The sequence below is a fragment of the Trachurus japonicus genome, chromosome 24 (assembly GCF_045865225.1).
Source record: "Trachurus japonicus isolate A0001 chromosome 24, Traja_1.0".
In the NCBI taxonomy this organism is placed as follows: Eukaryota; Metazoa; Chordata; class Actinopteri; order Carangiformes; family Carangidae; genus Trachurus; species Trachurus japonicus.
The window spans coordinates 30499703-30515627 of record NC_140930.1 but is presented as its reverse complement, the minus strand read 5'-3'; the positions used below and the strand labels follow the sequence as shown (position 1 = coordinate 30515627).

At 42.9% G+C, this 15925-nt stretch overlaps 1 protein-coding gene across 1 annotated transcript in view; it reads left to right on the top strand.

Moving 5' to 3' along the window:
* Nucleotides 1-15925, top strand: part of tnfrsf21 (tumor necrosis factor receptor superfamily, member 21) — a 49587-nt gene that overhangs the window by 17506 nt on the left and 16156 nt on the right. The window contains exons 3-4 of the mRNA XM_085770457.1: nt 162-752; nt 15151-15416. Coding sequence (XP_085626583.1) covers nt 162-752; nt 15151-15416 — 857 coding nt within the window. The remainder of the gene's footprint in view (nt 1-161; nt 753-15150; nt 15417-15925) is intronic.

The following is a 15925-nucleotide window of genomic DNA, read 5'->3' as shown; positions in this document are numbered from 1 at the left end:
GAATTTAATTCTTTCTCTCCCTCTCTCACTCTGTCTCTCTGTTGTCTCCCATCTTGTTCTTCTGCACTGTCTTGTCCCTTTGTTCCCTTTGTTCTCATCTCTCTTCTTCTTACCTGCTGTCTCCGTGTCTCCATCCATCACCCTGTCTCTGCTAATCACAGGCACCTACAGCCAGTTGGCAACCATTCAGCTGAGGGAAAGCCCAGGTGGGGAAAACCACCGTGCCGAGGGGCTGCTCCTTACCCAACCTGGCACTCCCACCCCGCTCAACCTCGATCCCCCAAGAACTCCACGGCCCCCGGCTCGCAAGCAGCCAATGGATCGCGAGCAACAGCGGGGACAGCCCGGTTCGGACCCTGTGCTCGGGCCCAACAGACGGGCGATGGAGGGTGTGGAGGGTGCAGAGGTAGTCAGAGGTGGGACAGGTATCAACAAGGTAGCCGATCAGGGGGGGAGCGGAGGTGGCAGAGGCGGGGTTTCCAGTTTCTACAGGCCGACTCGCAGGGGCTCCCCGAGGCCCAGCACTCACAACCACTTTGACATCAACGAGCACCTTCCTTGGATGATCGTGCTGCTGCTGCTGCTGGTTCTGGTGGTCATCGTGGTGTGCAGCGTGAAGCGCAGCTCTCGGGTGCTGAAGAAGGGCCCGATGCAGGATCCCAGCAGCATCATGGAGAAGGCCATCCAGAAGAAACCGGCTGCTCCGCCCAGGCAGGTCAAAGAGAAGTGGATCTACTACTCCAACGGACAGGGTGAGTCCGCTCTCTCTTTGATGTCTGCGAAGAATGGTTCTAGTGAAAGCGTCTAGTGGGTTCAGATTGATGACCAACATTGTATGTACAGAACAGCTGAAATGCTCCATGTCTTAGGTTGGGGCTTATTGAGTTTTAGAGTTGTTGATTGTTGCCAAAATTAGTGGAAATTTTAGCGTGAGGGATGGAGTGGTCATTTTATTTTGCCCTAACCAATCAGTAGTAACTATAATATCTGATGTAATCTAATGTCAACATGGAGATAATGGGATCAGTTGACATTTTTCAAATGAATTCAATTGTGAAAGTTCAATTCTTAAAGGAGAATTCCGGGCAAATTCAACTCTTCAACTATTTTAGGTCTAAAAGAAGGAATCTGAAGATTCTTCATTTTTTTAATTGCTCCTGTTTTGCGGTAGTTGTGTCTGTCCCCGCATCGCCACGGCAGCGATGAATGGGAGCGGATTGAAGTTCCGCTGCAGGCTGTTTACATCCCTCAAAGCCGCAATTTTTTTCCACAGACAGCGTCAGATGGCTACTCAAACATGCACCCAGAAGTTTATTTACTTCAAGCAAGTCAAGAGTTGATATTCCTGTGTTTATGACACAAACAGGAGCTTCCGACTGCACGTAAACACACCGAGCGCGTCAACTTGGGTCTTGCGCGAGACTCTGCCAGACTTTGAATTAGATCTAGTTTTACAAACATGTCGGCTTGGGATTGTCCTTTAACATTAATTTCCAACATCTTGTACAGCTGGATATAGAGGGGCCGGCTAATAAGATTTATGGGGAAATTATGTTGATGTTCTTAATCCTGCCTACTAAGAGCTCAATTAGTGTATTGTATTGATAATGGAACAAACAGACAGCAATATCAAGAACTGGAACTGGGATATTGTTTCATTGGTTGGTGATGAGATGCTATTTTTCTGGAAGTAATTACATAAAATGCAGCATTCATCTCATTTATGTATACACAACATAATCAGATTATTTAAAAGATTGGGGAAAAAATACAAAACTACATCATTATGAATCCTCTGCACCTTCAAATTCACTGGCAGGCCCTGGAATAAGTAAAATATTCCTGGTCAGAGTGCTGCAGTGCTCCACTGAAGGTTTCATATAGTAAATGTCAACATGTTTACAACAATCTCAGGAGCAGTGTTGCATCCTCAGCAAGGTGCAACACCATGACATCCCAGCAGAGAGGGTGTGTTATCACAGCAGTCAGCAGATGTGGTCACTCTGTATGTCCTATGCAGCATGGTGGTGGTGGTGTTGTTGGGGGTGGGGGGGTCACGGCCTCTTAGTGACGCACTGGATGTCTCACTCTGGTGCAGTGACAGGCGTGGGTTCAGCTGAGCAGCAGCGGAGCCATCTGTTGATGTGAAGGCACCACTGTGGGAATCTGATCCAATCAATCCTGTCCCACCAGCACATGGTGCAGAGGACAGAGGACACGACCCTGTTGTAGTCCCACCCTGCTGTCCCTGCATGCCCACCCCCAACACACACACACTCAGGTTGCGCTTGTTCTCACTTCTCCTATTTCATCCTGGTGTCTCCTTCCTCTTCCTTTGTCACTTCCTACCTTTACTTTTACTCATTTCCTCTTCCTCCTTTGTTTTTCACCCCCTGCTATTTTCCCTCCTGTCCTATTTGTTTGCTTTGAGTCTGTCTGAGTCTTTCACATCTCTACCTCCTTTCATACCCACCATCTCTCTTTTTTTGTCTGTGTTCAATCTGTCCTCATTTTTCTTTTCATTTTCTTCATTTCCATTCATCACTTTTTCTTCTTTGTGCTTTTCATCGAGAGACGAAACTCTCACCGTCACCTCTCTCTCTTTAACCGCTGTTACCCCGTTCAGCTTCTCTTTGCTCCTGTCTCTTGACACTGCAGCTATCAACAAGTAGAGAACATTTTGCCCCCACAGCTGAGCTCTCCATTTCACAGAGAGAGAGAGAGAGAGAGAGAGAGAGAGAGGCCCAAACTCAGGGGACACCTCGTGCTCGAGTCTTCACTTTGTAACTGTGTGTACGCGCGCGCTTGTGTGTGTGTGTGTGTGTGTGTGTGTGTGCCGTGATGAAGCCGAGCCACCCGCCACCCTCTCTCTGCTCCCTCAGTGACTGACCACAGAGAACTGGAATAATCTGGTTTTAGCTGCATCAGGGTTGTTGTTGGGCTGGCAAGACACATTAGTGGGTCAGTCGGGTGTCTTACAGGGTGACAGAGAGAGAGATATAGAGGGAAGGAAATGAAGAGAGAGAATGAAAAGGTGGAGAAGCGGCTGGCTGCTGAATGAGTGGCTGATTTAGAAGCAGAGCGAGGCATCGGTGGAGACCAAAGCTGAGCTGAGAAGGACAAACTTCAGTTGAATGCTAATAGTGATGTCTTTTTGCTGGTTGTGTGAATAAGTAGCTCATTGTTAAAGTTTGTTTAACAACTTCATAAGGTGATAGTGTCTCGGTATGTTGCTTTCAGCTTGTTTTTCTGCCCTCAAGTGGCCAAAAAGAAAGAAAATTTGAAATAAAACTCAGTTTATGACTTTTTAATGTTGTTTTTGCAACAAAAATAATTCAAATGTCTTCAACTGAAAATAATTCCAACAACTCAAGTATTTAAACAATTATTGAATATTGGCAGCATCCAACGTCCCCTACGTATTCAGTTTCATAAAATCACTGGATTGTCTCTAAACTTGAAAGCCACTAGACTCTCTGAAGTGAACAAAATAGGTAGGTTCAACATTACCATCCAAGACACTTTGTGTGGGGTGAGGGTGTACAGTACACCTTATATAACTCAGCTCAAATAACTAAGCTGAGTGTCACCTGATCGACTTCTGGTCAGTTGGACCATTATCTGCATGTCTGTCCCTGACTGTCTCCTGTCTTTTCTCCCCTGTGTCTGCGTGGAATAAAGTCATAAAAAGGCCAAATTGTCCACCGTTAAGAGACTAACTCGACTGCAGGTGAAAACAGCCAGCAGTTAAATGTTAAAATGTAAAGGCAAGGCAAGGCATCTTTATGGTATACCAAGGCTACTCAATGTGCAAAACATTTAAAAAGAGCATAAAACAGCATAAAAAGAAACAATAAAAAAAGTGTTTGGTGGAACAGACTCTTCATTTCAATTTGATATATTTTATTCCTCTGTCTTATTCTGGCGTTAATGATGCTGTTGCTGATTGTAGAGTTAAAGCTGCTATGCTGATGATGGACCACTTCTACCAAGCAACTTGTTTACACAATGTGCGCCCATTTTTGCAGAATGATAATGTCGGGGTTCTGCTGCATTGACTTCTGAGAAAGAAGAGTCATCAGTCACGCAACCACTAGAGACTGTTTGTATATGTAAACATAGGTTTCAATGCACGGTGTTTCCCATGACAACTACATAATATGAAAGAACTTCTATAATGATGCTTGTGTTTATGAAATGACTGTTTGGTTGGAAGTAACTGCTGCCACAACGGGTAAATATTTGTGGAAGCATAACTAGATGTGTGTGTTGAGACTTCTGTGTGCTTGTGTGTGTGTGTGTGTGTGTGTGTGTGTTCTCCTGATTGGGTGAGTAATCTGTGCCCATGTGTATGCATTTACGTGGAGATTGTACATATGCACAACCCAAACAGGCATTTTACACTGCTATTTACTCTCTGGAACATAAAACAAAACAGCTTCTTAATCCTTCCAAGGTGCATGGCTGGCTCCCCTTGAAGGTTGTAATGCCCCTTTACTAGAGTAGTTAAAACACTTGGGCAATAAAGGAGAAAAGGAAGGGAAATGTCAAAGCACAGATCACACACATACAGTACTTGGCGTTTGCTCAGAGCCGGTCAGGAAGTCGTGAAAACTGCTACTTCTTCACAGCAGGACTAAATGGGGCTTTCCAGGGCCATGGGTCAGATTTTTATCACACACAATCTGGAAGAATTATTTGTTTATCTGAAATGAAAGGCAGCAGTCAAATTAAATAAAAGGGAATCACAAAAATGTTGTACAAAGGTTAGTTTGAGGATACAATAAGCTGACCTTACTCCGATTGTATCACTGCATTGATGTTCTCTGCATGAACAACAACAGAATCTGTGAGTTTCCGTGTGTGACTCCACAAATGCCTTCAGGGAGACATCGCCCCATGGTGTGCACATCTATAATTATTTATCCATCTAATCAAGATGACGAAGAGACACAGATATCACAGATTTGTCCAAGAGTGTTAGAGAAGGGTGCGGCTAAAAGTGGGGTACAATTACAGGATCAAGTATGTAACACCTTTTCTGGGCATGTTTTAGGAGACATGATTATCTGAGGCCTAACAAGCCTTGACGGACCTTGATAGTGGTTTATGCAACTAATGGAGAGCGACACTCGGACAAATTCAAGTCATTCATAGTAAATGATTCAGGTGTGCCCCAAAATGTAATGAGTTGTCATTGGCCCATCCCCTGTCTCTTTACCAAATTCAGTGCAAATGGGTCACTGTTTTTCATGTAATCCTGGTTTCCTGCAGTAGCTCTTATGGCGTCTGTCACTTGTAGGTTGCTTTGGATAAAAGGATCTGCCAAATGAGTAAATGTATATGTAAATGTAATCCTTCTGAGAAACAAACCAAGACATAACCTCCTACAGTGATGTAATTTAATACTTGTGGGGCACCAGCCAATGAAAAAGGGTCAGGAAATAATCTTTTGAACAGATCCAAGAATTGAAAGACTGTCAAAAATCAGATCTCAATGTTCAAGTATTATCGATGCTCCACAGTTTTGACTCTTCTCCATCCAGGATGAAATCAAGTCATGTATCTTGACTGTATGGTTACTCTAGTGTTTGCTAAACATGTCTAATGACATCCGTCAGTGTATTTGCAACTCTGCTGTAGTTTTCAATACACTTTTGACAATGACTATCAGTCATCTGTAGTTACAGACAGAAAGGCAAACAGAAACTAAAGCAACAGAATGAGGATTGCCTACCCAGTGCAACTACTAAAATGTCTCCAAGTTGATTTTCACACTTCAGTGAAATGAATAAAAACCCCACTGGCAGCCTTGGAGGTAGTAAATCAATCCAAAACCTTGTTGTTCAGCAGCAGAGTGTACGCTGTGTGCAGTTAATGGTCATAAACATGGAAAAACACCATTAGAGTCCTTTAAGAGCACATGAGATAAAGGCATGGCTGCGCTTCGTGTGGTCACAGCCATATTATTTACAACATATATTTCCAAAGTAGGATGCAGATTGTGGAGGAAAACATGAAGGAAAACAACACTCTACCTGCCCACCATCCTCTCTCGTTAAACATCCACACTGTTAATAATGCCAGGTTCCACATCCAAGCCCAGCAGGGAGCCACGTGTTAGAATATACTGCGCTGTGCAGTACCAGGGTGGGCCGGGGTAGCCTGCTCTCACTTCAGCCTGGGATTGATTGTGAAGAGCAGAGGTTGGGGAGGGGGGCGTTCTTGCCTGGTTGGAGGTACGCAGCGCCTGTTGTGCTCCCGCACACATTTCCCCAATTTACCATTGTGTGTTCCCAAATTGGACTGAACTTGAGAGAGTACATGTGATTAACAGAAAGGTATTTGTAAAAGATGCTGACGCACACAGCACCCTGCTTCACATCATGTTACACACAATAACTGGGTGCAGAGGGAGGGGATACCACTTAAAGGGTTCTTTTTTCAACATTTCGTATTTTTCTCTGTTTGATTTGAATAGAACTTTATTGTTCTCTTGAATCAACACGGTCCTGCATCGTGTAGAAATATGAATTAAAGGTACATTGTGTAGGAATTACCCCCATCTAGCATTGCGGTTGTATATCACAAGCAACCTAATCGTATTTTTCATGCTGCATTCATGTGAAATTGGGCAGACGGCAGACGGACGACAGCCACTGCACGTAACGGCATAAACAAGCCTCTATGTAAACAAGTGGTCCGTCAGCACGAGGCAAAACAATACACGTGACAATATGTTGTCATGGCGATGTGGTATTGTTTACCTGACCCACGTTTTACCGGCTTTCTCTCCACTTCTGTGACTAAAATCTGGTTTGTTACCGACGGCCGTCTGCCCGACTGCACGTGAATGCAGCATCAGTGTAACGCTCCATTCCTCCTCACTGCGTTACCACGGTGACTTTTCACAGACGCCACCTCGACCTGAGCCGACAGCTCCGGTGTCTCTGCTGAGTTTCCGTGGTTTCCTACCGTCACGCTGCCACTGAACATAAAAACATGGTGACACCACATGGCAGCCAGCACCGAGCTTACCCGCTCCATGTAGATATGAATGATATGAACGGCAAATTCAGAGCTGAAAGGAACACTTCAGTTTGTTGATGGGGGGGATTACTGATTAATGAAAAACATACTTTTGAACCAAATAATCTTTTCATGAATAGATAACAGGAGAAGTTACACAATGTCCCTTTAATGTCTGTTCCTGACAAACATTTTTCTCTGAATGCGATGTGATGGCATGACATTCACTTGTTTGGTAGACGGCCACTTGGGGGGTCCAGTGTCTTATGCAGACAAGATGAGCTGGGGATCGAACTACTAACCCTGCAGTCAGTGGACAACCCGCTTGACCTTTGAGCATTTGGCCTTTTCCTGTCTCTCTCAACTGTTCTATCTAATAAAGGCGTGACAACCCAAAAATATATATATACAAAAAACAAGGGAAGTCAAATCATATCATCTCACCACTATAAGATCTTTTTTTGAGCTGACATCAATACTAACTTCTGCCGTCCTCTACATCCAAGTTTCTTAGCCACTCAGCTCACTGCAGTATTTATTTGACCCTTCCTCAAGGGCACACAACTTGCTACAGGAAGTGACCTCCTTGGGTTATTGCGTGTACTGTAATCAGACTTGGGATCCTCCTTATGCTTCATCGGACACAAGTCACAAAGGACATCATCTGCATCTCCATCTTCCTTTTAAGGGTCAGGCTGATAATTGTCTGTCTTCTGTATAACTTTCACAGATCACCCTCCATACTATTCCTATAATACTTTTTGTCAATCTCGTGCAACATTGCTAGACATTAAGTCAAAAACAAGTAAATTCTGGAAAAAGCATCCACTCCTGTGACACTGATTATTCATTTTGGCAACAAAGAAAATAGGAACGCTCTGACAGAATTCACTTAAAAAGTCTTGTTGACTCAGAGAGGCAATACATTATCTCTGGCTATAATTAATTTAGGTGTGACAGAGGAAGTGATAGAGGGGAGGAAGGGTCAGCAGGATGTCTCCACTTCGTCATTAACTCTCTCACAGTCACGTTATTGCAATTAAGATTCAATGCAACTGAGAGAAAAAACCCACCACTTTGCACTGAGAAACACACACAGAGAACCACTGTAGAGGATCTTAGTCAGCACCTGTTCTGCTTCACTGTTTGGAGAACTTTGTATTATGTTTTGCTTAGATAGGCTACATCACTTCATTTTATTCCACTACAGATACACATCATTCAATCCAATGTGTTTAAGCCAGAACACTGTTGGGAACTCAATATGTTCACTGTGATATGAAATGGAAAAGCTGCCGTTTCTCACTTTTAAAAAACAGGAACCGACAGCCGTTTAGCATTTTTAGTCATAAAAGCAGTGTGGCTCTGGGGATGACAGTGTTGCTGTTGGTTGGCCCACTACTCAGCTATCAGCTCAGCATGCAGATGTGTATACAGCACCGTGAAGATGAAATGTTATGATGGGTTTTTCTTCGAGGGCCACTATGAGGCTGTCGTTTATGACATCATCTGCAGAGCTAAAGAAATTCCCTTCAGCTTCAGCTTTGTGTTTAGTGCTGTTTACTGAATCTCACCATGGTAACATACAGTAGAATACATTGCTGGTAACAGTAACTGTGAAACACTTAAGATGTAGTGAAATGATGAATGGATTTTCACAAAATAGGCCTATTTGCTGACTGACTTTACATTTAAACACTAATTCAGAATAATAAAACATATTGATGTTGATATTGCACATTGGATTCTCCCATATAAAAAAACATTTCAGATTTATCTTCATTAAACGATGACCTGCTTTATTTCTTGTTTTCAATCAGAGCTCAGAGCACCACAGAGCTTTTATCGTTTCTAAGACAGGAGCTGCACAAGCTCTCTGTAATTTGACTGTGGATAGAAAAGACAAAGTAATTAATGTCACAACAGACGTCATTATCACGCAAACTGCTGAAAAGGATGAGGAATTCTCAACACATAATTGGTCTCAGATGGGAGATGACACTTTAGTGTTACTTTCCAGCACCACAAATGTCAACAAAAGCTCATTATGCCAAAATGACACTCGCCTCTGGTGAAACACCTTCGACGCAGTTTGTCCCTCTGGGGCTGCTGTAGTTAATAGGAGAGTTTGATAGGTCAATTTTCTATAAATACCAGAAACTTACAGCAAGTAGCTGTTGTTTGACATTTCATGCTATTGCTGTTTGACATTTAAAGAGCTTACGACAGACACGTGAATGCATACAAACAAACACTCAATGCAGCTTCTTCCCTCGCAAACGTAAACACATCTGCAGGCTGACATAGCCTACTGAATCATCACGAGACTTATATATAGGTCATTTCAACGTAGCCGGCTACCAGTGGCAGTGAGGCGTGCAGAGCAGGAGGATTTCTTTTCCGTCTCTGTGTGTTTTGTCCAGAGAGGTGGATGAGAGTCGACAGGCTCTCTGCGCCCAGAAGGCTGGCACGCGAGGTCCAGCATCCCGCTTTAGGACTGACACAAGTTCATTATTTTTGAGCAGGAGTAAGGGATAGAGTGACAGATTGTGTCTGTGTGTGTGTGTTACTCTTACCTTTGAGCATTTTGTCATTTTGAAGTGAGGACACTTTGACAAATGAGGTCAAATAAAGCTGGCTCTCACTTCTGCAGAGAGTCAGTTCAGGATTAAGGTTCATGTGAGGGTTCTGGTGTAGATAATGAGTGTATGGGCATTGCATGCATATAGTGTGTTTGGCCCCGTCAGCATGTGTATGCAAGCATGTGTGCAGGCTTCACGTGCATATTTATACTTGGCTCTCGGGCTCTCATGTGTGCTTGCATTTCTGTGTGCATACATGGCCTACGTGTGCATGCATGTCTGTGTGTGTGTGTGTGTGTGTGAAGCCTGGCTAACGTCCATTTAATCTCTCTCGTCCAGTCTCTCTGAATCATCAGGGATTTATGCACTTAGCATGTTTGCTACAGTAGACATTAATCAGGGATCAGCCTGATTATGGAATTAATCTGTGTTGATGCTCAGGAAGTTTAACAGCCGTGTGGAACAAGACAGTAAAATATGGTTTGGTGAATTCTACAGATCATCCTCCCTTCCCAAATAGTAGAAGACATGGGCATGATGGCATTATCTGGGGATGAGTCAAATGTTTGACATGTTTATAATGTGGCTAGCATCAGCAGCTAGCTAACCTAGTTTAGCACAAGGGTCCAGTGTTTTTTTTAACTTATGTTTACTGGCGATTGTTATCCAGAAATTCTTAAATCGGCACTGAAACTGATACCTTGGCTTTGAAACCAATCTTGCTACCAATTTTATTAATTACAAGCATAGCATCCAAACAGTTTGGTGAGTCCATGAAAGTATTTAATTCAAGGCGTGAGGAGCTAGTTGGCTCTATGGTGCTGTCTGTGTGTGTTTATGCTTAGTCTTAGGCTACTATGTTGTTTTTAATTTGGTGTCTATATGTCCACGGTTATGCCGGAAACCAATTTCCTAATGGGAACAAATAAAGTTCTTCTACTTTTTCTGAAGTTCGATAAGTGCTGACTTAGTTTAGTTAAAGGGACAACGAGGAGTTTTGGAAAGCAAAGTGTTTTCACGCTACATTTCCCATGAGCCTCCACGCGCACGGTGAAATTCTTGGACCGGCGCAAGACGGACTAAAGCAAAAACATTTGCCAAGAATGTTTTACTGTAATTGATCAAGAATGAAAGTCGGAGGTTCGAAGACGATCAAATACCGTCGTACTTCCGACCATAAACGGCGATTCGGCGGCGTTATTCCCATGACCCGCGAGGCCGCGTCAGTGAAACCTTAAGTAGGAAATGCTGGTCGGCTTGCCCAGCATTTCCACCACTAATAATAACAACAAAATAACGATAGAGACAAAACGATATATTTATCGAAAATTGACCCATTTACAAGTGTGGGTAGCATAGATTCATATGAGCCTTTTTTATAACCAAATACAAACTCCTCGTTGTCCCTTTAAATCTGAACTAAAATTTACCCGAATCACAACCTTTACTATTGCTGCAAAGTCTACTAACCTCAACTGTGGTGCGACACCACAAACGTTTTCTTCTTTTTTTTGCAGATAGACTTCACCTCACAGGTAGTTAGCCTGGCCCTGTTCAAAGATATCAAATTCCACCACCTTGTAAATTCTGTTTCACACTTAGGCTGGCTGTTTTCACTACTTCTGTATGCTAGGTCATCAGGTCTCATAACTCAGCAATAAAGCTCATTAGCGTTTACCAAAATGTTTCCCTTCAAAATGTGGCAGCTTCTGTTTATTTTCCCCAAAGAGAGGACACCTGTGGCTAAATGCTATATGTTGCAGACATTCTTCAGTGAAAGTGAAAGCTGGAAATCAAGCTCATAGTTCACACAAGATCTAAGACAAGATAAAACGTCAGATACTTATATTTAGCCCACATAGGAAATTCCGTTGTAACAGCAGCAGTCAAAGCAAGAGTAAAGAATATGGTTTCGTTAATTCTACAAATTGCCCTCCCTTCCTTCCTTAATAGTAGAAGACATGGGCATATGGTGGACACCTGACAGTTATTATTGTAGGCTAATTCAAATGAACATCATAACTTGATGTACAGAGGTGGCAGGACAGCTTGAATATTTTATATTAACTGTAATTGTAGTGAAATGATTTGTTCCATAATTTAAGCCAGTTGGTAAATGACACAGAAAAACCTAGTTAAGTCAAGTTAAGAGATAACTCATGTTCATGTACATCACCGTGACTACTTTCTAAACACTCCAGAACTATAGAAATCTTCTTTTGTCATATCAAACCCTCTGATGACACATCATTTGTCATGTTGAATACATATCAGTGACTCATTATCACCATCGCTGATACATCAAGCATTTATCATAAAAAAACCCATGTAAGCATGGGTAGTGCATACACAGGACATGTGCCTATCAGCACTGGATTTTCTGTGTCAAACAAAACAATGGGGGGCCTCTATATTTTTGCAAGACGAACAGATGAGTCAGCCTTTATATTTCTATCCGAGTCACTGTCAAGTCACATAACAGTCTGAGAGGAAGTGGAGCAGAGGCAGTCCGAACAGGCAGCAGGATGTTGTGAGGGAGAGAAGCTGCTCGGGGGAAAAAAATCTGTATTAAAGGCTAAAGACAAATCAGAAAGTGTGTTAAGACAGATCAACGTGAAGTGTGACGGACATTTACTGTGACACAGTTTAAATACTCATAGAAAAGTGAGGCTGCACTTGCCTTGACTTCTAATAGCTGATGATGAACACCAGTCCAGACTGTGTGCTCATCTGTAATCAAAGTGTAAGTAGCAGAACTACTTCCAAGCCCTTGGAGCCATGTGCTAACTGGCTGCCTGTCAAAGACCAAGAAGCCTGAAAGTGTTCCACCAAGGTCAGAAGGTAAACTAGCTATCTAACAGCATCTATAAACTAATAAACAGTGATAATTACGGGCTGTATACAGTCAATACAGTTGTTGCACCGACGAGGGATCAGATTAACAGAGGTTATCCCTTCTATATGTTGGCACTATATGAGCTGCTCTCTACTTATGTGATGGTGACAGGCCCTAAGTATGTTGAGAGTGATTGAGCAAGTAGTCGACTGCCAACTGATGTAGTTTGAGGCAGTGAAGATTATCCTGAAACTGGACTTTGCTCTTTTGAACAGTTTGGTCCGAACCAACACAGAATAGACGTTTTTGAATGTCGCATGTGCAAATTGTAATCCTGCCCGCGTGTTCTGGTATTCCTTCAGCTCCAGTAGCTGATGTGAATATCAGCAAGTGTTGACAGGTCTATCAATCCAACATGCTTTACAAGGACTTGAAAAATATTTTGACCTCTTCCCATAAAATCTTTGACCTCTTGTCCTGGTTTCACAACTTAACATTCTTGAGACCATGTGACTGAGATTTCCAGGACATGATTTTCTTTGAAAGTTGGTGGAACTTTCAAAGAGGAACCATGCTTAGCATGCTAATGAATCCTGCTAATAACTCCTACTGTACTGTAGTACTACTTTGAACACATGGAGCTCTCCACTGTGTGAGCCAGTGCTGAGCTGGATTCCTTCTCTTCGGTCCTTACCCTGAACGATGAGGACAAGATCAAACCTGATGTGTTTGATGTCTCGTCCCACAGAGCAGCAGCAGCTCAACAGCTGTCTGTCCTCAAGATGAATGGCCGTGTGGCTAAAAGAAGTCTTTACTGCAGCTGACACACTGTCTCTTGCATCACCCTGTGTGTTATAGTGTGTGTCTGTGTGCAGTCTTGAGCATGTGTGTGGAAAGCTGAGAAGCTAGTTTAAAGGTGAACCAGTTCACTTGTCCAAGTTCATAGAGTGCCACTGGTGTTAAGACTCCATTGGACACGCTGACGATGAAAACTTTCTGTGCTGCAGTTGAAGCAACAGAACTTCTGCTTTGCTTTTATCAATGTCACCCAAATAATTACCAGGAGTGGAAAAATGTAAACTTTGGACATGATGTTTGCTCTAGATTAACCAATGTTATTGCATTTTATCCTATAACGTATGACTGTGTGTGCAATCCCATTCAACAGCTGCAGAGATATTTCACTTAGAACCACAAATCTGAACCTCCTGATGGAGCCAGAGGAGATGTCATGGGATCACCACAGTCAGCTGGTTCCCATGGATAAATGTGTGATATTCCTTGGCAATCCATTTAGTAGGTCTGTTCAGTCTGGACCTAAATGACAGACTCACAAAATGGAACAGCAAAGGGCCAAGATCTTGATGTTTCATCCTCACTCATATCTTAGTAGGTCAAGCTCCAGTATTCATCATCGTAACCCATCATAATCCTGTCTGTCATCACTGTCTCGTCAATTGAAGACAGATAAACGCCCCCAAAATAACTTCCAACCAACTTGAACTCACGTAACTTCTCCTCCAGAGCCACCGAAGATGTAGTACAAGTTCTCACTGGCAGAGAACTACATCTTCACCTTACTTGACTTTGACATGTAGAGTTGACGGAGTGGTCTTATAAATAATACACAGACCAACTTGCATATACAGTTTCTTTAGACCAGTGCTTTCTAAACTTAGAACTTTAAAAATAAAACAAAGTGTGCTTGCATGCAAGCTGCAACCAAATGACCTGAGAAGTTTTAGAACAACGATGATTTATTCCTTTTACTGTAACTTTCATTTCATGACTAAGGGGTCACTATCCACTTTTTTTTTTTATTTACAAAGAAATCAACCTAAATGTGTGACTAGTCACTAAAAGACATGCTTCTGTGCAGACTAAGTATATTTTATGACCTTTCCTGCCCTGTAATCCATCCATTGGCCAATCAGTTTATCTTGGAATCCCTTTGGAGCCACTGTTGTAGACAATATGCTGTGATGTGGTCATGTAAGGTACATTGGATGAGCGGGAGGAGATAAAACTCGAGAGGAAATAGAATTAGAAAACTTTTATTGTCATTGTACAGTATGGTCTGCATAGAACAAAATTAGAAGTGCCACTCCTCACTGGTGAATATGACAAAAGTCAGATAATTAGCAACATTTTAAGTCAAGTCAATGTGCACAAAACACAGAAACATGAAGTTAATATCCACATGGGATGTGTACTTTTAGTAGAAAAATAAGAAAGGAGTGAGTGATACATGACTCAAGTAAAAGAAAAACACATAACATAATCATACATAATACATAACATAATCCATAATCACTCTCAGTCAGCCAGGTAACAGTTCATGTATGTGTATGTAGCCAAGAAAATGATTGAAACTATAAACAGAAACAGGTCATAGATTAAAATCCAGTTTCCTCCAGTTATAAATGTTCAGGGTGACTGGCTGAAAGAGAACAATGCTGTACTGTATGGAGCATGGTGCTGGGGCTAGGAATTAGGTAATTTTTTCACTGCTGCATCCTGTTAACACAGGTTACAGCTGCTGGCCTACATTCTTCAATTAGGAGGAAATGGAGCAATCACGAGTCCTGTTTTCTCTTTCTTTTTCTATTTCTCTTTTTTTTTGCAATGCATGGTTGATTAGTGGTTTTGAAAATGATGACAAACACTGTATGAGCTTCTCTTTGTGTGTCTCCTTCTGCTCAGGCGTGGATATCCTGAAGCTGGTGGCGGCCCACGTGGGCACCCAGTGGATCGACATCTATCAGTCCCTGGCCAACGCCACGGAGCGCGAGGTGGCGGCCTTCTCCAACGGCTACTCGTCGGATCACGAGCGGGCGTACGCGGCGCTGCAGCACTGGACCATCCGGGACAGCGACGCCAACCTGGCCAAGCTCATCAACGCCCTGCACCGACAGCGGCGCATCGACGTGGTGGAGAAGATCCGCTGCGTCATGGAGGACAACCCACAGGTAGGGTGGGGTGGACTGATGGGTAGATGGATGGATGGAAGGAAGTGTGGCCCTTGTCTTAACATATTTTCTGTCTGCAGCTCTGTCACAAGCCGTAGTACACTCTGTTCCCTGCTGCATCCCTCTCCCACTGAAATCTAATCTGCCAGGAAAGCGTTCTGGTGTGTCCCTCTGAAGCCAGGCCCTGTGGCTCAGCTGCATTCCCCACACTAAAGAAAAAAGCTCACTTTAGGAGGACGATTTGATGTTCAAGCAGTAATTACACTCACTGTTGCAGCCTCTCTCTGCTCTAAAGATTTTTGGAAAATGGAGGGAGGAAATAGCGCAACGTTGGATCAGATTTCTGTCCCTCTGAGGTCTGAGACAAACTGTGAGCAATAGATGAGAGTCTTTTCTTGTTTTATTATATTTATTATGTTGTTTGAAATGTAGCTATAAGATTGGGCCAAGATTTCCAATATTTCATAGATGTTTAACCCAAAATACAATTGTCTTGTTTTGGGTGTTAT